The sequence below is a fragment of the Neopelma chrysocephalum genome, unplaced genomic scaffold, assembly GCF_003984885.1.
Source record: "Neopelma chrysocephalum unplaced genomic scaffold, ASM398488v2 Primary Assembly neopelma1_180, whole genome shotgun sequence".
NCBI classification, from domain to species: domain Eukaryota; kingdom Metazoa; phylum Chordata; class Aves; order Passeriformes; family Pipridae; genus Neopelma; species Neopelma chrysocephalum.
The window spans coordinates 113,779-140,157 of NW_020897842.1; the positions used below are offsets into that span (position 1 = coordinate 113,779).

At 52.2% G+C, this 26,379-nt stretch overlaps 1 protein-coding gene across 4 annotated transcripts in view; it reads right to left on the reverse strand.

Moving 5' to 3' along the window:
- Positions 1 to 26,379, reverse strand: part of ACAP3 (ArfGAP with coiled-coil, ankyrin repeat and PH domains 3) — a 73,769-nt gene that overhangs the window by 8,588 nt on the left and 38,802 nt on the right. For all 4 annotated transcript variants that reach the window (XM_027702070.1, XM_027702072.1, XM_027702071.1 and 1 more), the window contains exons 4-17: positions 26,262 to 26,315; positions 19,025 to 19,083; positions 15,444 to 15,627; positions 14,199 to 14,243; positions 13,725 to 13,820; positions 13,369 to 13,443; positions 12,204 to 12,215; positions 5,097 to 5,209; positions 2,947 to 2,998; positions 2,420 to 2,520; positions 1,884 to 1,995; positions 805 to 1,013; positions 441 to 510; positions 213 to 307 (exon numbers count right to left, since the gene is read on the reverse strand). In XM_027702070.1, coding sequence (XP_027557871.1) covers positions 213 to 307; positions 441 to 510; positions 805 to 1,013; positions 1,884 to 1,995; positions 2,420 to 2,520; positions 2,947 to 2,998; positions 5,097 to 5,209; positions 12,204 to 12,215; positions 13,369 to 13,443; positions 13,725 to 13,820; positions 14,199 to 14,243; positions 15,444 to 15,627; positions 19,025 to 19,083; positions 26,262 to 26,315 — 1,277 coding nt within the window. The remainder of the gene's footprint in view (positions 1 to 212; positions 308 to 440; positions 511 to 804; positions 1,014 to 1,883; positions 1,996 to 2,419; positions 2,521 to 2,946; positions 2,999 to 5,096; positions 5,210 to 12,203; positions 12,216 to 13,368; positions 13,444 to 13,724; positions 13,821 to 14,198; positions 14,244 to 15,443; positions 15,628 to 19,024; positions 19,084 to 26,261; positions 26,316 to 26,379) is intronic.

Consider the following 26,379-nt stretch of genomic DNA (forward strand, 5'->3'; position numbering starts at 1 on the left):
GGAGGGGTGGGTGGATGGAGGGGTGGGTGGATGGAGGGGTGGGTGGAGGGGTGGATGGGTGGGTGGGTGGATGGGTGGGTGGGTGGGTGGATGGGTGGCTGGGTGGATGGGTGGATGGGTGGGTGGATGGGTGGATGGGTGGGTGGATGGGTGGATGGGTGGGTGGGTGGGTGGGTGGCTTCCCACAGGACAGTGTGTGCCCCCAGACTCACCTGGAGCTCCCTGCTGTTGGTTTCTTGAGTCCCAGCTCTTCACACTGTGCCTCGTAAATCTGATTCATGGTGCTGTTCCCCAGCTCACACATCAGCTGCAATTCAACAGGGAATGAATTAAATCCCCAGGTGAGGAGTTACCTTCCTTCTAGTCTGTCCTGCCACCAAACAACCCTCCCTCCATGCCCACCATTCATCCATCTCTTGCTGTTAAATTCCAACACTCACTTTGAGTAACTCTGGCTCCCAGGAATCCAGCGTGAGGGATCTGACCTTGGAGCAGTGAACACCCAGGCTCCTGTTCATCCAAGAGGAAGAAAACCAAAGTGGTTACAGGCCTCAAAACAGAACTTCTCACGCATGTTCAGATGAGCAAAACTGGTCCAGTTCTTATTTATCTTCTACACAGATGCAGAGTGTTGTGCACATGCCAACACAGATGTACCTGCACACACAGGCACCTCAGCAAGCAATTATGTTTGAATTTATCTGCACAAGCATTTTAGTCAGTGGTAATTCCAGCTCCATCCTTTTCCCCAGGAGCCTGCAATCCATGCCTGGCTCACCCAGAGCTCACACACACACACAGTACCTGTGGATCCCCGAGCACTCGATGCACAGCAGAATGCCCAGGTTGATACTGGCCCAGCGAGGGTCTGGCTGCCCACAGTCACAGCACTGGTCGTTGCCAGGGATGCTCTGCACTCTCTGCAGGATGGTTTCCCCTTTCCCACTGCGCTCCCGCGAGTCGGTGGCGGAGTCGATGCTGCTCGTGGAGGGGGAGGCAGTTCGGTCCAGTCTCTGCAGGGAAAAAGGAATCATAGAATCACAGAATCAGCTGGGTTGGAAGGGACCTCCGAGATCATCAAGTCCAACCCTTGATCACTGCTGTGATTCCCAGCCCATGGCACTGATGCCACATCCAGTCTCATCTTAAAAACCTCCAGGGATGGAGAATCCACCACTTCCCTGGGCAGCCCATTCCAATGGCTGATCACCCTCTCTGCAAAGAAATTCTTCCTAATATCCAACCTAAACCTCCCCTGGCACAGCTGAAGACCCTGAGCCCTCTTGTCTTGCTGAGAGTTGCCTGGGAAAAGAGACCAACCCCCCCCTGGCTCCCCCCTCCTGTCAGGGAGTTGCAGAGAGTGAGGAGGTCTCCCCTGAGCCTCCTCTTCTCCAGGCTGAACAGCCCCAGCTCCCTCAGCCTCTCCTCATAGGACTTGTGCTCCAGTCCCTTCCCCAGCCTTGTTGCTCTTCTCTGGACCTGCTCCAGCCCCTCCATGTCCTTCCTGAACTGAGGGGCCCAGAACTGGACACAGCACTCCAGGGGTGGCCTCACCAGCGCTGAGTCCAGGGGAAGAATCACTTCCTTGGACCTGTTGGCCACACTGTTCCTGATCCAAGCCAGGATCCATTGGCCTTCTTGGCCACCTGGGCACACTCTGGCTCATGTTCAGCTTCCTGTCCATCCACACTCCCAGCTCCCTCTCTGTCTGGCTGCTCTCCAGCCCCTCTGTCCCAGCCTGTAGCGCTGCACGGGGTTCAAGGACTCTGCAAAGCTCTGTGCAATGAACCAGGCTTTGCCCAGCAGAGGCACTGACAGGAGAAGAATAAACTGGTGCTAATTCCAGAAGGGAAGGGGGAAATGAGGGATGTTTCCTCCCTCACCTCGATGTAGTAGCTGTCCGGACTCTCCCGGTAGGCAGAGGCAATGCTGGCCTGCACTGCCTGGATCCAGGCCTGGCGCAGCTTCTCCGAGTCAGCCTGCAGCATGCAGCTCCTGGAAAGGCAGGGAAGCAGTTGGGAAGAGCAAAAGGACATTTTGGTCAAGACTGTTCCCCTTCTTCCTCAGACATCCCACCCAGACATCCCAGCGTGGGCAGCAAAGGGGCGAAAATTACTCCTACAAGTTTGCACTGTCAGGGCTGTTCCCTCTTCAAACACTGACAGCTGCACTGTCTAGATGTATATTAGGTATAATATATAATATATAACACATAATTTGGCTTATGTAATGTATCAGCCTGGATTCAGCTTATGCTGGTGTCTGACAAACTTCCCAGGGACCCCGGAGCACAGGCAGTGGCACCTCCCAGCCACAATTCAACAGTCCAGGGTATCAATCCTGCTCCAATCCCATCTCTTGCAGCTCCATGCACAGCCCAGCTCCCACGAGGACGGCCTGGGGAAGCCACCAGACTCACTTGGTAGGTGAGACCACCTCAAAGCAGAACCTCCTCTCTATGTCTTCACAGGGCTTGACGGTGCAGAGCCGCAGGTCCTCCACCACCACCGTGAGCACATCCTGGAAGGGGGAGAACAGGGGCCTTCAGGGCTCCTGAATCCGTGTCACAGCCCAGAAAACTCCTTCCCAAACCCTGCTGTTGGCACATGGTGCAGAGAGGGCAGAGCCAGCCCATCCCAGCACTCCAGGGCTGTGGGAAGGGGTTATATGGAATTAAAGCACGGGGCAACACAAGTTTGCTGGGGATCCCACCAACTTCCTCAGCTGAACAGGAATGTTTAATCTAAATAAACATTTATTTAACAAACACCATGTGCTGACACTTCACTCTCAGAACAGTTTAAACCTTGGAGCACAGTAATGGGCTTGCTGTCCCTCTGATCCCTCCACCCCTCTCCCCGCCATGGAGCAGGAGTCCCCAGCAAAGCAGGACACCAGAGCAGTTGGCCAATCCTCTGGGGTCATCTCTGGGGCAGCCTCACTGACCTTTAGCTTTTTCTGGTACACCAGCTGGCTGTTCTGGATGGAGAACCACCTCCTGAGGGAAGACAGACAGACAGACAGACAGACAATCAGGACAGGCAAACTGCAGAGCTACAGAGAGGCAGCTTGTGGCAGAGCAGGATATTTCCATTTATATCTCCATTTAAAAGGAGGATAATTTATTTAGCAACCTGATCACCTTCGTGGAGGGTAAAGGAAGCCACGACCACCACGAAGTTTTCAGGAAGAAGGTTCTGGAACACCTGAGCAGAAAAGAATCCGAGGGTTGCAGCAGGGGGTTACTGAGAGCATGTATGACACACTCAGCTGGCAAAAGAATGAGGGGAAAATGAGATGAGACAGGATTCCCTTTCTTTTGTCACGGCTGAAATATTAAACTGATAAAAAGAGACCAAAAGGACTTTTGGTGGAGAAATGGGAAAATGCAGGTGACTGGAGGCCATCCCATCCATCTGGGAGCACTCTGGGCTGCTGTGACAGCTGCAGGCTCTGCTCAGCTCCTCAGAGTGATCCTTGTGGGTCCATTCCAGCTCAGGATATTCTGGGATTCCATGAGGATTTTGCTGCTCCCGTGAGGGGGAGGCTCTGCCAGAGGGGCTGAGCTCAGCGAGGAGGTGACGAGTGGGCTCCAGGAGCTGGGAATAGCTGAGCTGTGGGCAGAACTGGCTCAGGGTGGGTGGGATTGAAGAGATGGATATAGCTGTGGGGAGGCTGCTGCCTCTGTGTGACTGGGGTGTAGGAGGATAACTGGGATTTGGGGGCACGGAAAACTTGGAGCCCTTGACGCCGACGTTAGTTCAGATATCGGGAAAAACAAAGTTCCAGAGGGGCATTTTCCCTCCAGGGTGAGTGCCCTTTGGAGTGACCCATGAATTCACAGCCAGGGGAGCTGCAAGGAGAAGGGAGTTGCCTGGAATTGTTTTTCTCCATCCCAAAAGCCAAGCACAGGTCTTGGCATTAACCTGGCAGGCTTTGGAACAACATTCGCATGGGGTCAGAAAGCAGCCACACTATGGACCAAGGCTGGACTCTGCTCAGGACACACCAAGCAGGGAATCCTAAAAAGGTGATAAAAATTCAGCTAAGGCACCTTCCCAGAGCACTGAACTCAAACACTGCTGCACTGGTTCCTCCAAGTGCAAACTTAGTCCTTGACTGTCGGGGGACCAAAGAACCTGAGGGCTAAGAAATTACCCTAAATTTGCCTGGAATCTCCTCAGCACTCAGGGAAGCTTCAAAGAGAAGGAGCTGCTTATCAAGCCAATTCAGAAATCTTTAATAATTCCAAGTCTTTTTTTTCCATGCAAATACAGGCAGTTTCTGAGCATACCACAAACTGTTCACTGCTTATTTATTCCAAAGCCTAACAGCAGCACATTCCAGTATCCTCTGCACGTATCCCACAGCCAAGTAAAAAGATCTCTTAATATTCTATCATTTCCCTGTTATGTGAGAGGAGGAAATGTAGGTCAGACCAGCATTGATCTCATGCATTAGAAAGCCACTGGAAGGGTTTGAATCCTTTAGTACAACCGTCTATGAAACCCACTGACTGTCTCGAGGGAAACTAAACATAGAAATATCGAGCAGGGGGAGAACATGAAACCTTTTCTTCCACTTTCCAAGGTCTCTGGCAGCTGCAGAGGCTCCTGGCTGGTGCAGGAGGCAGATGAGCCAGGCATTCCCAGGGAGCTATCAGATGAAATATGGATAAATTATTAAGAGCAGGGTCAGGGCACTGAAAGCCATTTCTCAGCTCCTGGCTGCACACTTGATATTTCCACTCTCACATGTGTCCCTGTCCCAAAACAGGCAGGTCTGACACTCCTGGCACGTCCTGCTGGGTTCTGGTGTATCTCTTATTTGTTATAAATGGGCAGCTTTCCCAGGGCAAGCCTTGGGAAAGGAACCTGAAAGGAACCTGCTCCTCCTTCTCCCATCGTGGAAGGCACTAAAACTGCAGAAACTCTCAAACCAACCTCACCTGAACTATTTTAACTACTCAGCTTTTAACTACTTGGCTCAGAATCCTTCTAGTGATGGTAACATCAGTCAGAGCTCACTAAAAGAGAGGTGTGTTCCTGTGCAGAGTCTCAGCCCAAATATCAAATGGAATATGGGTTCTTGCTCACCTATTCCATGTTTTGAAAGCATTGCTGGCTCTCTTGAAGAGGTAACCTTCCATCACCACTCCATTTGGGGCATCCACGTTGAACTCCACCTTCGAGTCATCGTAGGAGAAGTCCTGGAAAACAGAGAGAGCCTGAGCCTCTGGCATGGCTGCATTCCTGGGGCCACCTGGATCATCTCTAGGTGGAGATGAGTCTGATCAAACCATCAGAGAGAGAAAAACATCTGTCAGAACCCCAAGGTTCTGTGTCACAGCACATCCTCTGCCTTAGTGGGGGAGAGCAGTCAGGAATTATCCCCATTCCAGGAAGTTTATCCATCCCTGCTGTTTGCAGGAAGGCACTGGACACGCTGCATTTTCCTCCTCTGGTAGCTGGTAAGGAGAAAGGCAGGTGAGGGCTAAAAATTCCCAATATTTGGGTCGCCCTGCAGTGGGAAATAAAGCACGAGGTGCTTTTCACCGGCCAAGTGAGGCAGCAAAGCTGCTGCCACCCCTCTGTGCTGTGAGGGGCCAGGAGGAGAACAAAGCCCAGCCTTTCCACATGAGGAAAAGGTGATGATTTCTGGAGGGGCAGAGTTATCAATGCCATGCTCGTGAGCTCTCCTCAGATGCCATCTCCAGCCTGCACCCGCTCCCTCTGCTGTGCTACCAGTCAGAGCTGATTTGTCAGCTTGGCACCGACTCACCAGGGAGAGCTCATGGCTCCTGACAGCTGACACAGAGCAGAGGGAACAGCAGCTGCTCTCCAGAACGTGGGATCTGCCTCCCTGGGCCATGGGCTGCCTCCTTCCCAGGAGAAACTGGGTCATGGAACAGCGACAACTTCCCCTCTAACCTGGGGAACCGAGGCACGTTGCTCACTGATTGCACCCTAATCATCCACCCCATCCACACCTCCCTCTCTCCAGAGCAGATATTTCCCCCTGTGCACCTCGGTTCAAAGCCACCAGCCCCATCAGATGCCTCTCCTGGCTCAGCAGACCCCGGTGATGCCGTGTTGCCAAGGCAACATGCACTTGGCTCTCATTAAGATGAGTTATTTCCACGCTCAGAGAGATGCAAAACGTGCCTGGGAGGTGTCAGGACGGGAATAACAGTGATCCAGAAGGAGGAGATCCAATGGGACAGGACACAGTGACTCCTTGGAAAGGCAGCATGATGCCCAATTAGCCACTGGAAACTGCTGCAAGGCACCCAATTAAGAGGGCTCTGCTCAGCCCCAAATTTTCTTGCCCTAAGAGGGTGAATCCCAAGGGGCTCCTCTTCTGCAGATGTCTTTTATGTTCATGTTGCAAACAAAGGCTGGAGGGAATTTTCCTCCAAATCAACGTGTGATTTTTTTGCAGAGCTGCTCCAAAGTGACAATTCTGTGTGTTTGATGAGAATCTGCACTGATTTATGATAAATAATGCAAACATCCGAAAATCTGGGCCTTGCTGAAGAGTGCACAGCAAGTGGAGGGCAAAATGCTTCCAAAAAACATCTTAAAAATGACCATTTAGCCGTGCCCCATTCACCTTGTGGAATTGGGGGAAAAAAATCAGGGGGAGGGTCTAAATCTAATCTCCTGACTTCTTCAGCTGCCCTTATCAAGCAGAGTGGTGCTAAGGAGGATCTGCTGCTGGGGAGTGCAGGAGGAACAGATGGGCCACCTACGTCAGCGTGGGGTAAATCCACTGAAAACCAGTGGAGCCAAGCCAGGTGTGAATTTAACCTCATTCAGGCTGGATTGGAGCACACCTCTACAAATTAAATGGCTGGAGCTGCACAGCTGAAGGCACATGGAGCTGTTCCCTGCCTTTGAAGGAACTCTGACCTGCACCAAGGCCAGTTTTAGAAGGTTACACCCAAACCCATCAAGGGTAAATAGGGATGGGATGACTCAACCAAGATCCCCGGGCCAAATTCTGCTCATATTTCTGCTGCTGGGAGCCCTGAGCAACCCCAGGGCTACCAACAGGACTCCTGGAGGGCAGCTGAGGGCAGAACAGTCACCAGGGCTGGAGGCTGGGTTTGTAAAGCCAAATCAAGGGAGAGATCTGAGGGAGAAGGACCAGCCTGCCCATCACCCCCAGGCACGAGGCCTCAGGGCCACTTTGTTCCATTCCACTGCACTGGGAATACAAGAACTTGGAGTCTTTGCTACAAAGTCATGGGGAGTGTTGCAAGCCAAAGGAAGGGAAAGCAGAGGGTGAGGAAAATCCAGAATTTACGCCCGTGATCAACAGAATTTCTCCTTTCTCAGCCAGGCAAAGGGCAGAGATGGTTCAGAAAGGCAAAGCCAAGGCAAGTGCCCTTGTGAAACCTCCAGCACACCAGAGTGAGCCTAAAGGATGGCTTAACCCATGGATTCCTACACACAGCTTCTGGTGCAGCCTGTCCAGGGAACTTTCTTACCACAGCCATTGGAAAAGAGGACAAAACTCTGGAAAAGGGAGTTACAAGAACATCTGTTGAACCCTGATTCCAGGGCAGAGCCAGCTGATCATGCTGGTGAAGGTGCTGGGACACCGTGGTGGTGGAGGCACAGATGTGTGACAAGCAATCCCTGCCCCTAATGTGCCCCTGTATCTGTTCCATTCCTTGGCACAAAGAGATTTTGATCCTTTTTTAGTTCTGGGGAACCAGTGGAAGGGCCCTGGTTATGAGACACTGCCCCTGCCCAGCACAGCATCAGCTCTGCCTCCAGCCTCTGTGACTCCCCCAGGGATGCAGTGGAGAGCACATCTCATGCCTTCTCTTGTCCCCTCCTCCTCCTTCTCCTCGACATTTTAATGCATGATTTTAACCAACAAAACCTTCTGCTGAATTCTCCCCCTCACTGCAACGCACACACAGAGCAGGCAAGTCTGTCCTAAATGAGCCTGGACTGATTTATTAAGCCTGCATTTAGCACCTCATTGTCTCTGCAACGGGAACAAATGCCTGACACAGTAAAAGGCTTCCCAGGACAGGGATCCGAGTGGCTTTGGCTCCAGCAGCCTGTGCAGGCAGGATCAGAGCAGCAGTGACACGTTGGATCACACTCTGCTACGAGAAATCGGACGCCTTCCAAAATAAGACACCAGAACTCTGCCATCATCTGCTTCCCTTTCCCTCCCTGACTCCCAGTAAATCACAGCAAACCCCGCTCACTGTCCCCTCCTGTCACTCCCAGTTCGCTGGGAACTGATATTCTTTTGGAAAGGGCACCACAATGGTTTCCATGGGAGCTGCTGGAGCAACAGTGAAGTCACACAACACATTCCAAGAGACACGTCCAGAGAGGGAGGGGGAGAAAGGACATTAATGTGGACGCTTCCAAACCAGAAAATGGAAATTAAAGCCCCAGCACAGGCACAGATAGACCTAGGAAAGGATAAAAAAAGAAAAGGGGAGGGGGAAAAAAAGAAAGAGAAATCCTAATTTGAAGGTGGCCTCGTGGCCCACCCAGGAACTCCCCAGTCCAGCAAGAGGCCAGCCAAGATTCTCCAATTCCTCCTCGGAAATGAGCATTTCATGCAGAGAAAACGGCTGATTAAATTAAATTGCCCTCCAGCATCAGTGAACAGATTGAATATGAAGAGTGAAGCTGCCCCTCAACAGCCTGGAATCTTTGGGGGAGGGAATCTTCCAAGGAAGGAGCCCCCCTGCCTAAGAACATTCCCACTGAAGGAGGAAGGTCTCACTAATAGGTTCATTCCTATCCCAAAAAGCACAACCCCTGGCTGAAAACAGGTAGGACCTTTCTTCTAAAATACCAAGACTTCCTTAAAAGTCTTTAAAATAAATACAATCACTATGGCAATGGCTCTGCCTGGAAAAGTCAAAGCATTATTCCCTCAGTTATCAATTCAGCACAGAAATAACATCACTCTCCTTTTTTCTGCAATATTTTGGTTTTCACTGATAGAAAACACTATCAAACCTAAGCAAGCATGAGCAGGGACTCATTTCAGTTCTTAGATACCCAAAGAAATGTCTCTTACTACCAAACCTCCATATTAGTTTCTTTTCCATCAATACCATTTAGGATAATCAACAACACATGCAACACATGCTTTCCCTCTAAGGAGACAAAGGCTTTTATCCAAAAGTGCCTTCTTGGGCATCCAGTGATGCTCAATATTCACCATAACATCAGGCACATTAACAACATCCATGCATTGAACACAACCTCTGGAGGCCAGTTGGAAATTGTGCCTGGTTTGGCTGTTTGATTGCCAAGAAAACCCAATTCCGAGGAGAATTCCCATTCCCTAAAGGTGCACACACCCCCCTCTGCACACACCCCGGTGCCTGCACTTGCTCTTCTCTCCTGGAGCCTGTTTGGATCTCAAGCTTTGCTCTCTCTGGCTCTTTTCCCCTCTCTGCCTGTGTCATGTCCAACCCCGGCCCCTCGGAGCAGATGGAATTTGGAGGAGGGCTCCCCCACCTACCATCCCGCTCTGCTCAGCTTTCACCCATCCTGGCCAAATCCCAGTTGCAGACCTTTTGTTTCTCGAGTTTCCTAATGCCAAACGCTCTCCCTGGCAGCAGATGATGCCCAGAGCCCCGTGCCCTGCCCCGGAACCCTCCCAAAACCCACAGACAGGACCCGAAAATCCGCAGCGGCAAAACGCGGCTTGGGGTCCCATCAGCAAGGGGATTGTCCCTACAGGCGCAATTCCCAAGGGAAAAGGGACCCTAAACGCGCTCCCCCATCCCTGCAGGAGTGCCCTTACCAGGAGGTACTCGAGCCTGCCGAAAATCTTCATGCTGCCGCTGCGAGGGAGGCTCTGCTGCTCCTGCCTACAGAGCTGAGCTCTCTAGAGCAGCATCTCCACTCAGCACCGGGGGCTGGCGGGGAAGGAGGGATTTCTTTCACAGCCCCTTCTCCTTCACCCCTCCTCCTCCTCCTCCTCCTCCTCCTCCTATTTTTTTTTTTTTTAGGAAGCTCCAAGCTCTGCCTTCGGCCCCTGGCAGAGCGAGGGGGGCTCCGGGAGGCTGCTGGTCCCTGGGGACCACCCGCTGGCCCCCTCCCTGAGCCTCCCTATTCAGGGGCAATCAGCTTAGAGCAGGGGCTAATTACCATACAGCTGGCAGGAGAAGCCAGGCAGCACAGAGCTGAGCTGACAGCAGGATGCTCACCCGGTGCCTCCCTGACCTTAACAGAGCCGGGCTTGTCTGCCTTTCCCCGGGATCTGCTTCCCCAGCTCCTGGAGCAGGGCCACCCTTGGGCCAGTCATTCCAGCCCCGGGATTCGGGGGGTTGAGGTGCCATCTGGCCCCTGGTTTGTTATCCACCAGCTGGGCTAAATGAGGCAGAGAGCTCTGCCTTGGCACTCCAAACGGGCAACAGAGAGGCACGACTGCTTCCCAAACTGCTCCGGGCTGGGAAGAGGTGAGAGGCTGGAAAGGAGCTTTTATACAGCCCTGTGTTCTTGGAATCACAAGATCAATGGAGTTGGAAAAGTCCTTTAAAACCAGAGGTGTGAGGCTGAAAAGGAGCTTTTCTATAGCCCTTGGAGTCACATATAGTGATTATATAGTTCTTGGAATCAAGAGATTAATGAAGTTGGAAAAGTCCTTTAAAACCATCAAGCCCAGCTCTTAACCCAGCACAGTTTTCACCACCAAACCACGTCCCCCATTGCCACATCCCCACAGTTCTGAGCACTCCCAGTGATCCCACCACTGTTCCCATGCCTGACCACCCTTCAGTGGAAAAATTTTCCCTAATATCCAATCCAACATCTCCCATTTTTAGAGCCCAGGACTCTCAGTTTTGGTGCAGTGGAAGGATTTGGGAAGGTCTGGGAGGAAGGACTGGTTTAAACATCATCACCCTTTCTCTACCCGTTTCCCACTGTGAAAAATCCCCAGGTCTGCCTTTTCCAGATTACCTAAATTACAGCAGCAAACAAAACAGTCGAGATTTGTGATGAGCTTTTCTTTCCCACCAGATTCATTTTAATTAAAACAATAATGAAACAAAATGCCACAGACCATTTCCTGATGAACTGGGCTCTCAGAAGGCTTCCCCCACACCTCACAAAGCTGTCCAAGGACAATTCCCTGCCTTCAGCATCTGCACAGCTCCCAAAAACACTTCAAAATGTATTATTTATCCCAAATTTCCTGGGTTAAAGGGAGTCTGTCATGCCTTAACAGGCTGTTTGGGAAGACACTAGCGAGGAAAAAATTATATTTATGCCACCACTCTAATTAAGCACAACCAAATCTCCACATTTTTCAAGGGACCAGAGGGTTTTGTGGGCTCACCAGGAAGATATATATTCAATTATATGCTGTGGGGAATTAGGGGAATTGGGGACCCTGCTCCATCACAAAGGGAGGAGCAGCACGGACTCAGAGCAGCTGAAAAGCAGCTCATAAAAGAGTCTCAGGCAGGAAGCTTGAAATCCTAAATTGCAGTGAGGATGTTCAGCTCTCTCAGCCCCAGGAAGAGACTGGAGTGAAAGGCCCTGCCCTGGAGAGCTTTTCCACATCCCCCTGGATGAAGTCATCACTCCAGCAGAGTCCCAGGGGACCCGAAGGTTCACAAATGGACTCTCCCCCTCCCTCAGAACACTTAGGCAGAGGCAGCACATGCCCAGGCCATTCCCAGGGCACGTCACTCATCAGCTTTCAAAGCTGGTTCTGTCCCCATTTCAAGGGTTATGACATTTTTTGGAGAGAGAGACAGACCATTAGAGAGGAAACAACAGCCACTTCAAATTCCTTCTGTGCAGAAATATTGATCCACACAAGTGCCTGCCAGACACACAGAGCCATCAAAGGCTCCAGGCACCAAAAACACACCAGGAACTGCTGCCACTGCAACACTGAGTCACAGCTGAGCATCACAGGGAGCACAGGCAACCAAAACCTTCTTTTGGCACAGCACTGAAAACCAATTCGAGGAGGGTGAAACCCAACTCACTTAAAACCGGGCTTTAAAAATGACATTTCCAGCTCAGGTGACACCACTGATGCCACGCCAAGGCTTCTCTGGGTTGCTTTCAAAGGCAGCACAGTAAATATTGTAAATATCTGGTAAATATTGTAAATATCTGGTAAATATCCAGAGCAGCAAGTTCTGAGGAAATAAAGATGGAAGGAAGAAGGAAATACATGTGGCTACTCACCTGCAGGAGGGTCTGCAGGGCCAGGCCAGCAGTCCAGGAGGAAGAGAAGGAAAAGAAAAAATAAGCAATTAGTTGGTATTTCTGCAAGCCTCAGATCTGGAATCGTTCCCAGGTCTGAAAAATCAGAGCCCACGTTAACTAAAGATGCCTCCTTACTGAAAGGTCAGGCCTGTTTGATGATAAATCCCATTATCCTGCCAGTTTGTGGGGGTTCCTCCCAATTCCAGCAGGTGAGAGGACACACACCCAGTGGGTCACCAGAGCAGCAGCTTGCTCAGCCACTGCTGGGGTCCCCAGGGACCTTCCCAAAGTCCTGCTGAAACCATGGCATGTCCTGGCAGCTAAGCAGGAATCACCTGAGAGCGGTGTGGAGCAGAGAGAAGGTCTCTGCAGCTCCCTGCTCCTCTCTCCCCGTGGCTCCCTGACCCCCCTGTGAGCTCCCTGTGCCTGAAGAAAAGGCAAATCCTGCCTGTGGGTGCCACAGGGGCATCCCCTCGTCCATCTGCTGGATGATTTCACAGGGACTCTGCCCATCTGGGTGGGTTGGGCACCTGGGAATGCTGCCATGCTGCTGCCTCACCATGGGCAAGGCAGGGAGAGGTGGCAGGGACACCCCAGGGCTGGCTGGAGATCACACAGCTGCTGGGCTAAAAGCTGGCTTGCCCAGCCAGGGGAAGGATGAGAGGCTGGGGGAGAGGAGAGGGGAAGGAAGGGTGGGATAAAAGGCTCCAATCTCTCCCCAAAAAGCAGCTCTGCTCTGCAGCCCTTTCCAAAGGCAATTCCAAAGCATTGCATCCACTCCTCCACCTCAGAGACATTCACAGAGAAACATTTAAAGAACATTTAAAGAACAATCCCCACAGCCTGGGCAGCAAAGAGGGAGGCAAAGTGAGCAGGGAGGTTTGCTCAGGGGCACAGCAGGTCAGTGGCAGAGCTGGGAAAACCCCCCTGGTGCCCTGGCCTGGGGGGTCCTGCCTGTGCCCATCTCCCTTCCATGAGTCAGTGGCTGAACATCCTGCCTTTGATCCCAGCATCCATGGGGTTATCCCTCATCTCCAGGCTGGGAAGGGCTGACCCAGCAAGGCCCCTCCCCAGCTGGCAGCTCCCACCAGGATCCAGATGGACACAAGTGCTGCTGGCACCGGGCTGCAGCCCCAGGACTCACCCTTTGCTGGATCAGGGCATGTTTGTGCTCCATCTCCCTCTTCTCCACGGCAGAATCGATCACCAGCTGGTCCAGCTAAAGGCAGGGAGAAGGACAAACAGGCAGAAGAGTCAGGAAGGTGGTCTGTGAGCCACTGCCCTGCTCTGGGGGTCACACCAGCCCTTTCTAACACCCCCACCAGAAGGGAACAGGCTGTGTCTGGGTGTGCACTGAGCAACCACAGCCCTTGGCTGTCACCCCACCAGTGTCACCCCAGCCAGCCTCCACCAGGCTTGATGCTCCAGCCACTCCCTGATGTGTGTGAGCAGGAAAAAGGGATGTGCTTTCCCCCTCTCAGACATTCCCTGTGCCCTCACCTCCGTGGCCAGCTTCTTCATGTAGGGATCCAGCTCGTGGAGCAGAGTGTAGCCCTGCTGGAAGAAGGTGTACTGGGCGTGCATGAAGGACAGCATCTGGGGAGGGAACAACAGCAGGGTCACAACAGGTTCTGGGACAAAATTATTACCCACAAAACTGGGTCTAACTTTCCCTTCCCAAAGCAAGATGCCTCTCCCTCTTCTCCTCTCTTCCTCTCACAATTCCTTCCGCCTGCTGCGAGCACGAAGCATAAAAGTTGAGTGTCCTGCACCCCTGAAAATTCCCCCCCTGAGGGAGGATCCTGCTGGCCCTCCAGCTCCCCTCTGTTGCCATACCTGCAGCCCCCAGAGCAGGTGCCAACAGTATCTCCAGGGCAGGCAGACGGTATGTGGAGCCCTGCAACCTGAAATGGAGAGGGCCTGCCTTGCATGGGCTCACTGAGAGCAGCCCCAGGAAACACAGGGAGCCCTTACCGCATCCAGGATCTCAAACTTCTTCTTGGCCTGCAGCACGTTGATCTGGGGAGGAAGCAGGACACACATCTCAGCACCAGCCTGGCTTGGAGAGCCATGACCAGCCTGCTGTGAGAGCCCTCTGGGCTGTGAGCTCTGCTGGGATACCCCCAGCAGCACCCACAGAGCATCCCCTGCACGATTCCAGAGCAAAGTTCCCCAGTAAAGGCACTTCTGGGCAGTTCCAGGTGGGATAAAAATGCCTTTTCTGACCTGGGCTGCTCTGAGGTCACTGGTGGGTGGGTGTCTGCACACAGGCTGGAACAAACAGTGACCCCAGGGTGCCCTTTGGTGCCAAATGAAGGAAATCAGGTCACTGATAAATTGATAAATCAGGTCACTGAAAATTTCTTCGGGCAGGTACCACATTACAGATATAAAAGAATAAGATAACTCTCCTCATTAAACCCTTAATTAAACACCAAAGGATACCTGGACAAGTTCATGGCTGCACATTTCAAAACTGAGGGGTTTAAGTGGACCAACAGAGAAACCTCCCCAGCAATGGATCAGCACAATCAAGGAATTCTCCCTCTTTGTCAGTGGGAGAAACGGAGGGAGCTTATTATGGAGTGACCTCGCCAGGAAATAAAGATGTAAAAAAACTGCAGTGCTAAAGCACCAACAACATGCATGATTTATACTTTGAGGGGAAAGCATTGCCCAGAGGATGGGACACCAGAGACTGTCTCCTGGTCAGGCAGAACTGTCAGCAGATGGTCTGAGCTGATGCTGCAGCAGTGACAGCTCGTGGGGACACACAGGCAGCAGTGGTGACACTGAATTTCTCTGCTTAACCCACCCACTGCCTGAGAGCACAGACCTGCCAGGACAGCTATGAATGATTCCAAGTCAAAGCCCTGACCATTTTGTGGGAGCAGGGAGTGAGTGTTCCTGCAGGAAATCCCTGCCAGGAATGGGAAATTCAGTCCGAGCCACTTTATTTCTCTTACTGAAAAAAAAATAGTTTAATTTTTCTTACTGAAAATAAAATAAAAAAAATTTAAAAAAAATTAAAAGATTTTTCTTCTCAGGTACAGCATTTTTAGGAATGAAAACACATCCTAAGGACTCCCTGCCTCAGGGGGCAGAGGGCAAAAGGGATCAGCAATCCAGTAACCTGTTGACCCCCACTCGTCCCTTTGTCCCTTGTTCTGCACTGGGAGGCCCAGTGGGAACTGGGAGAGGGGGAGCACTGCCACCAACCTGCAACACGTAGTCCAGGGCCAGGTGCCTGAAGCACTTCCTGGTGATGGTCAAGGTGCCCGTGGCCTCCTCCACCTCGTGGGGTTTGTGCCGGGGGGCCTGGGCGTTCTTCACCAGCGAGATCTCCATGTCCTCCCGCACCTTGTCGAACTGCTTCTTGGTCTCCTTGAACTTCCTGACATCACTGGAACCCAGAGGAGGATAGAAATCACTGTCACAGAACAGCCAGAACATCCCTGACACCAGAGCACGGAGAGGTCCAACCAGGTTCACTGGGATCACTCCAGGATCCTGCTGCGGATGCCACTGGGATTCTAAACCACCCCTCTAAACTACCTGGAGGGGTAGTTTAGAATCAAGTTAAAGGTTAAATCAAGTCTTTCTTCAGAGGCAATTGGTAAGGAAACTCAATGATCTCAGAGGTCTTTTCCAACCTAGTTGATTCTGTGATTCTGTGACAGACACTGGACTTCCCACACCGCCTTCAAAGCCTTCAGGGAATTCTCCCCAGCCAGCCCCCAGAGAGCCAGGCCAGGTGTCCCCCAGCCCTAAACACGGGCCACAGTTACTCCTCACAACAACTGAGGAGCAGCACGTTTGAGAACCCACCTGCACAACCACGTGTTTCACGTGTCACCCCGTGAAAAGAGTAAAATCAGCTATTTTCAAACTCAGTTCAGGGCACTCAGGGCAGCCAGGCCATCCATGAGACTCTCAAGCTGATTCTGTCTTGCCTGACTGTGAAATCCAGGTATTTTTTGGCCATTCTTTTCCCCCTGTACCACAGGCACATTTATTAACATTTGCATTCAGAAATACACGATCCTTTCAAGGTTTTAATTATGCCCAGAGACCTCATAAAGGATCAGGGTCTGCTTTGCAGAGGGGGCTGTAAAGACACAGTGACAGGCAGATTTCTTTTTTTTAGTTTGGTTGATTTTTTTTTTTAAATTAGCAGGTACCATTCAGGCAGGACTTGATTTGAGCTGCATGACCACAAAGAAGTGAAGACAGGGCAGAAGATCAGCTCTTAAAAGCAGCCCTGGTTCCTCAGGAGTTGAAGCAGCACTGCTGATTTACAGCAGCTCTACCACAAACACTTGTTTTCTGTCCGGGGGAGCTCAGTTTATCTCAATTATAAACTGTTATAAAGTAGTTACAAGCTGTTAGTAAACAGCAGCACCCACTTATTCTTTACCCTGGGAGGAGAGGAAGAGCCTTGGCTGAGCAGGACAAACAGTAAATGCTGAACTCTGCTCTGAGGCAAACTGTTGGGAATTGCAAATCCTTACGTATGGAATGAGCCTCTGGCCAGGAGAATCCGCCCTGGGCAGGTCCAGGAGGGATAAATGAACACAGAGGGGACTGGATTAGTGTTCAGGTGGTTGTTACTCATTCACATCACCCTCAGTGCTCAGAGCTGCTGAGTTATGGGAAAAAGAAAAAAGGGCACTTTTTGCATTTTGGGGTCGTTTGCAGCAAAGGCTGTGGGGATTTTATATCATTTGGGATCCAGCTTTGGAGGGAATGGTTCTTCCTCTGGATTTGTCCCCATGGAGAGGAGCAGGGATGAGTGATCCTGCTGGAAAGGCTCAGCTCCAACAGCAGCATCACCACAGCCTCGAGATTCAGCTCCCAAACCCCTCCTGCTCAGCAAGGTCTGTGCTTTGGGAAGGTGATAAAAGAGCATTTGGCTGCTGACACCAGGCCAGGGCAAGCTGAGCCTCCTGTGTGACCCCATAAATAAACCAGGCAAGGACCAGCAAGGCTTGGGGACAGGCAGGGCAGGCAGAGGGCAAGCACTGCCTGGATCACCACGCAGGGCACAGTTCCCATTGTTGCTTTGTTCCCAGCATCAGCCAGGAAGCTGCAGATTGCTCCTAAAAAGGGGTCCCAAGCCTGGAGTTTTTTTTCCAACCCGGGGCAGGAGCACTGCAAATGTCAAAGCTCCGGGGCCTGTGAGTGCAGAGGTTGAGTAGCACAAAAGAAGGAGTTGGGAAGATGGTGAAAGGACGACAGAGCCAAACCCAAGGTGGAAATTCCCCCTTCCCAGCGCCAGCCTTAAGCAGATTAAATCTGAGCTCGTCAGAGAAATGATTATGAAGATAGTGGGGGTAGGGGGAGTGCTGGGCAAGAAGATGGGGCTGAGGAATGGGGGGGGGTCACCCAGGGACCCCTTCCCTCCATCAGAGCACCCAGCTGCTGAGGGATTCAGCCCGTTCCCATAGCAACCAGCTCCTGCTTAGTGAAGACCTCAGTTGCCTCTCTGACCTATATTCGTGGGATCCCTGCACCAGGGACCTGCCCTGGGGAAAAGAGGCACTCAGGAAATGTGGGAATGCAGCAGGGACACACTGTCCCCATCCAATTAACTCGCTGGGCCCGGGTCCTGCAGCACCCCAGGGAGTTAACAGCCTTAATGGGCCACGTCCTGCTCACACCAGGGCACTGCAAACCTGCTTCCCATTAGCAAATGGCTCTGAAGGGGTGGCCAAGCTCCAGGCTGAGGGCACAGGGCTGGTCAGCTGCTCCCTGCACGCAGAGAAGGGCTCCCACATCTGTCACCTTCCCACAGAGATGCTCAGGTTACTCCAGAAGAGCAGGGACGCTCTGATTTCATGGGGCTTTGTGGGCAGCTAAACCACAACGGTTCTGCTGCACCCCAAAGGCAGCTGGCAGCACAGTCAGAGAATCACAGAATCAGAGAATCAGCTGGGTTGGAAGGGACCTCCGAGATCATCAAGTCCAACCCTTGATCCAACCCCACTGTGGTTCCCAGCCCATGGCACTGATGCCACATCCAGTCTCTTCTTAAAAACCTCCAGGGACGGAGAATCCACCACTTCCCTGGGCAGCCCATTCCAATGGCTGAGCACCCTCTCTGCAAAGAAATTCTTCCTCATATCCAACCTAAACCTCCCCTGGCACAGCTGAAGACCCTGAGCCCTCTTGTCTTGCTGAGAGTTGCCTGGGAAAAGAGACCAACCCCCCCCTGGCTCCCCCCTCCTGTCAGGGAGTTGCAGAGAGTGAGGAGGTCTCCCCTGAGCCTCCTCTTCTCCAGGCTGAACAGCCCCAGCTCCCTCAGCCTCTCCTCACAGCACTTGTGCTCCAGTCCCTTCCCCAGCCTTGTTGCTCTTCTCTGGACCTGCTCCAGCCCCTCCATGTCCTTCCTGAACTGAGGGGCCCAGTCCCTTCTTTCTGCACTGGTTCAAACCACTGCACTGAGTCTGAGATAACACAAGATGCAGAGCTGGCAGGGATCTGAGCTCTGGGATGGGTTTGACCTGGAGGATCAGCTCTCAGATGGACTTTGGGATGATGCCCTGATCTGGGAGTTTGCCTCGTGCCCAGCCTTAACTCCAGAGCTGGGACCAGGATGGAGAAATCCGGTTGCCAACAGAGCAACCAAGTGACAGTGCACCAAAATCACACACACCAGACCCTTCCCTCTGCCCTCCAGTGCCATCCTGCTCCAAATTCTGCCGCTGGGCAGAGGTGGTGGTTCTGTTCCCAGCACACACAGGACACATGCAATGGAAGTTCAAGATGCTGAAGACTAAACAGACAAGACAAGTACTCACTCTTTCACAAAGTTGTGCAGCTGCTGCCGGACTGACCTCTGAGCCTGGTCAAACAGGATCTGAAAGAGAGGAGGGGAAAGAAATTCAAATCTTTTGCAACACGGAAACATCGAGGAGATGGAAAGTTCATAACCACTCTTGAGGAGCTTCGGTGTGAGGGACTCAGCATCACTCCAGGCCTTGGGGGTGTCCATTTCTTGCTGCCTGTCACAATGGATAACATCTTTTTCCACAGCTGCAGCAGTCCCTTACCCCTGCAGAATTCCACAGGCTGTGCCAGGGGTGGGAATCTCACAGACAGACCTGTGCCCCCGACATACTTCCATGAGAAGAGATGATCCTCTTCCATTAGGAGAGTTTATAGGAGCAGTTGCCTTTATATCCCTGTTTGGAACAATCCCGAGTCTCGAATTCCTCGTTTTGCCAGAGGAGGGCACTGGTACCTCAACTCTACATCCAGGGAAGGACAGAACAACCAGGAACATCCCAGCAGCCACACGTTGGGGAGAGGTCCAAGCACACGGTAAAAGAGAGACTGGGTTCTTAAAAATCTTTTAAATTTTACTCTCCTTTACAAGATAAATTATCCCTACACCCTCACTCCCCCTCCTCAGCCAGGTAGGGGAGAAAATAAGGTGGAAAAGCTCATGGAGCGAGACAAGCACAGGGAGATCACCCACCAGCTGCCATCACAGGCCAAACAGACCTGACTGGGGAAAAGATTGATTAAACTGATTGCCAAATAAAAACAGACTGTGAGATACACGACCAAAACTAAAACCACAACCCCCAGACCCAGCAGTTCTCTGTCCTCACACAGAGATCTTGGCAGAACGTGCCAGGACTGGCTGAGCATAAACAGCCTCTAAATATGAACAGATGCAAAGCAAGGGGGGAAAGAAAGAAAGAAAACCTCCAAGGCCACCCAGCTTTGTGTTTTTTACCCACGTAAATTATTTACTGCTCTTGGCACCCGCTCGCTCTCTCCAGCAGCTCTCCAAGAGGCACTGGCCTGGCCTGCAGCTTTTCCAACGTGGAGCTGCTTCCCTGAGTGATTTTGGGCACTGAAAGTGCTTCCCTCCACTCAGGACACCATCCAGGGATGGCAAAGCAGCAAGAAACCATCTGGTTCCCACCTGCACCTCCACCTGGAGAGCTTCCAGCATTGGCTTCTGCCAGGGTGACACGTTTGCTTTGGATCAGGGAAAGGAAGGGACACGATGATGGGACTGCAGACAAGTGCCCTGGGATATTCCAGGGAATAAAAGTCAAATGAAAGGAACAGGGCTTTCCTCAGCTTGAGAAACAGCAAATCCAGGCTACACAAACCCTGCTGTGGCAGCACCAGTGTGACTGAAGTCACAGAAACCCAGGCTATTGTCTCTTATTGATGCCCACCTTGCCATTCCTGCCTGGAAAAACGAGCTCCAAGCTGGTGCCTGGAAAGGACACACGCTTGGAACAGCCCAGCAAAGCATTTGCAGGACAGAATTCCCCTCCAACAATCCCAGCAGGATGCTCCAGGTCTGTGTGCAATGCTCTCCTCCTGCCACAGCAAGGGCTTGTTCTCCCACTGCCTGGGAGGGAGAATTCACTGAGGGTTCAGTCCCAGGCTCAAAATCAGAGCTCATAAAGCTGCTCCTTCCTGAAGCTGTTTGACTGAGAGGGAGCTGAACTCGTGCTGATCACATAAGCAGCACTGCCAAGGCACAGGGACATTGCTGTGGGGATTTTTAATTTAAATATCTCAGGTATCAGGGCAGGAAAACTGCACAGAAAAGGAAGTCAGACCATATATATATATAAAAAATATATAAAAATATTTATATTATATATATTATATTTTTTTTTAAATATATATATATTTATATCTCCATCTCCTGCTCTGTCAATACTCCTGTCCCCTGCTCCTGAGCCCCACACACCCCTGTGATGGGATTGATCCAGTGAGAGCCTGGAGCAGGGATTGCCAAGTGGTTTCTGAGGGAATCCCAGGTAATGAACGTGCCTTTCCTGCCAGCAGCATCTTTGCTGAGAAGCATCCTGATATCTGTATTACTCTGATTGCTCCAGCATTAATTTTGCCAGGCAGGATCACCACCAGGGGAACGTTTTCAAGCGGGTCCTCCATTCAATTTTCAGCACAGAATAAAGAGAGTTGTAAGAGCTGGAGTTTCAAATTTATTAAAAAAAAATAAGAAAAAAAAAATCAACTCTTGGCTTTTTCTCCTTTCCCAGACATACTTGGAACAAAATCATTTGTTTTAAGATTTTCCAGACCAAACATCACCCCACCCTCTGCCTTTGCTTGCACCAAGGCAGGAGAGGTCCAGCCCCATGACTCACACACATCTGTGAGGAGGGTCAGTGTGGAACAGGGAATGAACATCCCTCTCACCCAGCAGCAGCAAGATCCTACATTTCACTTTCCCACCGTGGGTTTCTGAGGCAACAGGATAAACCCAAACCTGTGCTTTAGGAATTTCAGGCGCCCAAGAAGTGAAAGCAAGCCCAGCAGCCCAGCGTGTTATTCTTGGAGTTGAAGGCTCTAATCAGGAGAGAAGACATCAGAGATCCAAAGGGATGCCATTCCTACAGCTCCCTGTGGAGCTTGCAGGAGGAGGGGAGATCCCAGCAGGCTACAAAGCAAAGCAGGAGCCTAAAAGATGTGGGATTGCCTGGCTGTGAACTGGAATAGAGCTCAGAAATAGGACATCCCAGCTGCACGTGGGACTGGTGCCTGAGGAGAGACTGATGGCAGCAAACCCCAGTTTGTGGTGGGAATTTCTCAGGGAGCAGCAGAGGCCACAGGAGCAGGAGCTGAGGGATAACAGGGAGGGCAGGGGGGGTCTCACCAGCCCAGGATCACAGGAGCTCAGGCTGGGGGGATGGCACAGGGCTGAAGCTGAGCTGGGAAAAGCTGCTCCATGGATCAGGGTCAGGGAGCTCCAGGCAGATCCAGGGTGACAAGGCAGAGCCAGCACCAAGCTGGAAAAATCACTCCTTGGAGCTGAAATGGGTGTGGGTGAGGGGGGTTGTGGGGGTAGCCCCAGGTAAAGCTGGGCAGGGCCATCACAGCCTGATGGTGCCCTGAGAGCCCCAGTCTGGCATGAGATTGGGATCATGAAGGGAATCAGCCCTTCTCCTGCCCCAGCTGAGGAGAGGGAGGGCGTGGAGCTTCCTCTGCAGCTGTGGGACACATGGATGAGGGAGGATCTCCCCTCCCCATGGTGGCCATGAGTCACATCCCAGCTCTGATCTCCCTCATGGCCAGTCTGGAGACCTCATTCCCCCCAAAACTGTCTGGGATCTGGTTTATGCTGCATTTCAATGAGAGCTGGCTGCCTGGTGGCCTGGGAATGGGAGCCTGACCCTTTTATCTGGAAAACAAGCCCAAACACCACTTGTATTCTACATGTTGGGTGTCTGCACAGTCTGACTTCTGACCCAAGGTGAAGTTGAGTCTCTCACAACAGGTTCAAGAGCTCCAGTTTGTGCTTGGGTTTGTGCTTTTCCTACCCCTTCCCTATCACTGAAGCTGGTTCTTTCCCCTGATTAGAAAGCAGACGACCCAAGAAATTCTAGAAACCACCACAAACTGAGTCTTTCAGAGTCCAGCACTGAGCTGGGCTTGACTGCACACACTGGCACCAAACTCCGAGGGCAGCAGCTCCCTGAGGTTTTTTGGACCAGTGTAAAGTCACTGCACCAGGGGCACAGTGGCAGAACCTGGGAAGGCAGGGGGTGACAGAAGCATCTCCCCCCTGTCAGATGGCAGCTCTGCCTCCACAAATGCTCCCCCCCCCCTTCCCTGGTGCACCTGGACCCTTCCCAAGCGCTGTCGGGAAACGCTGGTGGTCCTCCCAACCCTGTGGAGAACGGGGCAGCTTGGAAGCACTTCCCACTTTCCCTTCCTTCTCTCCTTCCCCCCTGAACTGCAGCAGGACCCAGGGACATCTGCCATCTGCCTGACTCATCACGGCTTGGGTGGCTTTTCTTCTTGTCAGCAGGAAACATTTCCCAGCTCGCTCAGCGGAGCTAAACCTCCCCTGAAAGCTGCTCCTGCTCCTGCTGGAGGATCCCTGTGATGCAGCCACGGTGATTTATGGCAGAGGGGAAAGCTCAGGGCTTAATGAAGCTCAGCACAGCACTGGGGAGGGCAGTGCTCATGTCACATCTGGGGTGGAAAGTACCTGGTGCTGCTGAAGGGGGGCTTAATCCCACCACAGCAGCACTTTCACTGGCATCCTTTCCCCTTGTCTTCTCTTTCTGATCACACAGAGACAGGAACTGCGAGGGAAAGAGAGCTGATGTGTGAATGTGACAGGCTGGTGCTGCAGATCCTGGAGGAGGCTCAGGGGAGACCTCCTCACTCTCTACAACTCCCTGACAGGAGGGGGGAGCCAGGTGGGGGTTGGTCTCTTTTCCCAGGCAACTCTCAGCCACCAAAAGAAATACGTGCTCAGCATCCTGCCTGGAATGTGGCTGGAGGTGACAGAGCCTGGAATGTCACTGGGGGTGACAGGGCAGCCAGCAGGACCTTTGGCTTTTCTGCTCCCAACATCTGCAGCGCAGGGAGGCCTCAAGAGGTCAGCACTGGATCAGCAGGGAACTCTTTTTCCCAGACACTGCTCTGAACAGGAACATCCTTGGAAGTCAGTTGTCCAAGACCTTCCAAGGCCGTTTTCCCCTGGAGCAGAAAGGAAAACCAGCCTCCCAGCTGCAGAGCTGGGATGTTACAGCAGCACATCCTCAGGGGCTCCAGGGCAGTGCCATTCCCCAGCCCGCTGTCAAATCCCACACAACCAGCTTGGGAAATCCATTCCTTGACCTCTCACTCATCATCACCACCCACCTCAGCCTGTCTGAGCCCTCCCCTGTCTCCCCCTGCAAAGCCATTCCCAGGAAAACAGGGTCAGGCAGGTTTAACACAACCAGGAGCCCAAACTTCTGACATCCCTCACAGGGAGAGGCAGCCAATTCCAGAGGACAGCTCAGGAAGTCCTGGAGCTTCCAGGACCTTCTCAACCAGCACTGCAGGTAGGAGCTCACTGGGTTGGTTTGGTTTGCTTTGGGAATGGCTTTAACTGGCCCAAAATCCAGCTGGTGCAGGCACAGAGCAGTGCCCTCTGCAATCCCTGCAGCCAGCACGAGGGAGGGATGACCAGGGCGCTGGCAAAAGTTAAAAATGGAAAGAAGGCACGTGGCTGAGAGGACACAAAAAGCCAGAGGACACTGGTTCAGCTCTAAATCAACTCTTGTCATCTGTCCCCTAAAGTTGTTTTGATGTTTACTCCTCCCTGTGCATTAAAAGGTGGGAATTCTCTGCAGCTCAGTGTGTTCATCTTCCACACCCAAAGCAGTTTTAAGCCTGGATTTTGCTGAGCCTGAATCAGGACGAGTCCAGGCCCCGTGCTATGGCAATAAAAGTAGAGAACAACTGATTTTCTTGGTGGGGGGGGATACTTTCTCTTCTTTTTAACTTGTTCCAGTTGTACAGACTGTCCTGGCCACATTCCTGGAGTAAGCACTGACAACTGTTTCCGAGCTGAGATCCTCAGACGTGGATGAGCCAAGACACACAGACACAAACACACACACACAGCACAAGGCACTAAAAATAACCCAGCTGATTGAACCCCTGTTGGAAAGGGCTGAGGATGCAGCACTCATTCCAAAGCCATTTCCTGGACAGGCACTCACTCTGCTGCACACCAGGGGAGGAGGATGCTCTCCCGAGGCTGGGGGGAGGGAGGGTTGAAGCACAATTCCCTGGAGTAGGGAAATGCCGGCTTGGAGAGCCCCTGAATCACCCAGGGAAGGGTGATCCCACATCTGACAGCTCTGGGAAGGGTCCTTCTGCTGCTGGGCTGGCTGAGGGAAGAGCAGTCCCTGCAAGGAGCAGGGGGCCAGGGGAAGCTGCACAGCTGGTGCAGCAGAGCCTGCAGACACAGCTCTGCATCCTGAGATTTCTGGCTGGGACTGCTTCCTCAGGGCTGGGCTGCACCACTCCCCCAGCTGTGGGGCTGCACCACTCCCCCAGCTGTGGGGCTGCACCACCCATCCAGCTGGGATGTGTGAGACTTAGAGACTTCAAACTGCAGGTTTGGCAGGGAGCCACCCATTGGGCACCTTCCTCTTTGGATGTTTGGGATGGAGGAAGGGCAGAATTTGACTCCTCGTGTCGTGATCCCTGGAATCAAGGGGGGAGCTCCTCAGGGCTTCAGATGCTCCTTGGCACAAAGGTTTTAACATCAGAGAATCAGGGTTTGACTGTCTCTGCTCTGACACAAGCACAGCTTCCCTCTGATGCTCCCATTGATTTATTCCCTCTCTCCTCACCAGCAGCACTGCTGTACAACCGTTTGCTCCCAAATATTCACAGTCCCAGGAGAGACCTGCACGTGCAGCACCTTTTCCCTGTCACTTTTTTTTACTAGGAAGCAGCCCTTCCACCTGCTTCATGAAATAATTAAATGGACTTGCTGCAGCTTCTCCCCCAGCTGCACGTGGTTATCTTGCATCCCAAAAGCAAGAGCTGTGCTTAATGTGCTCTGACAGGGGCACCGTGGAGGAAAGTGGGTCAGTCCAGTGCTGACACCCTGAAGCTCCTTCCACTTTAAAGCACTTTGTGCTTGGAGCTCTTACAGACTTAGAGGCTTCAAATTGCAGGTTTGGCAGGGAGCCACCCATTGGGCACCTTCCTCTTGGGATGTTTGGGATGGAGGAAGGGCAGAATTTAACTCCCTGGGCTCTGTTAGGGGGATGCAGCTGGCTCAGGAGAGCCACATCTGGGCACTGCCATCCTTTGGGCTCAGTGGAGCATTAATGTGTCCTGAGTGTTAAAATCCTCCCCCCTCAGAGCTGCACAGAGCTGATGCTGCTCCCAGGACAGGGCAGTGCTCTCAGACTGACCCATTCACAGCCTCACTGGTGTCCCAATGCCACAAATTTGAGCCCCAGGCTTCAGGGTCTGTTCCAAACCTGAAGCAACAAGGTTAAACATTCAGATTGTTCACAGCCTGGTGTGTCCTCACTGCAGAATCCTCTGCCACCCAAAAAGAATAAAACATCTGGAGTGAGACCTTTGTGAGTTCTCCCTGTGAGGAAAGGGTTTCTAACCTCACCCTTCTCTGTGCAGTGTCATATAAAACCAAGCACAGGAGACCATCAGTCAGTGCCTCGAGGAAGAGGGTGCCAGGAGCACCCAAAGGGACAGGAGGAAGCAGCACCTTACCATGTGGTAGTTGATCATTTCCTGCAGGCTGTCTCCAAATTTGTCCAGGCACTCCTGCAAAAAAAAAAAAAAAAGGTGAAGAGAACTGGCAGTGAACAGGAGCAGCTGCTCTTCATTC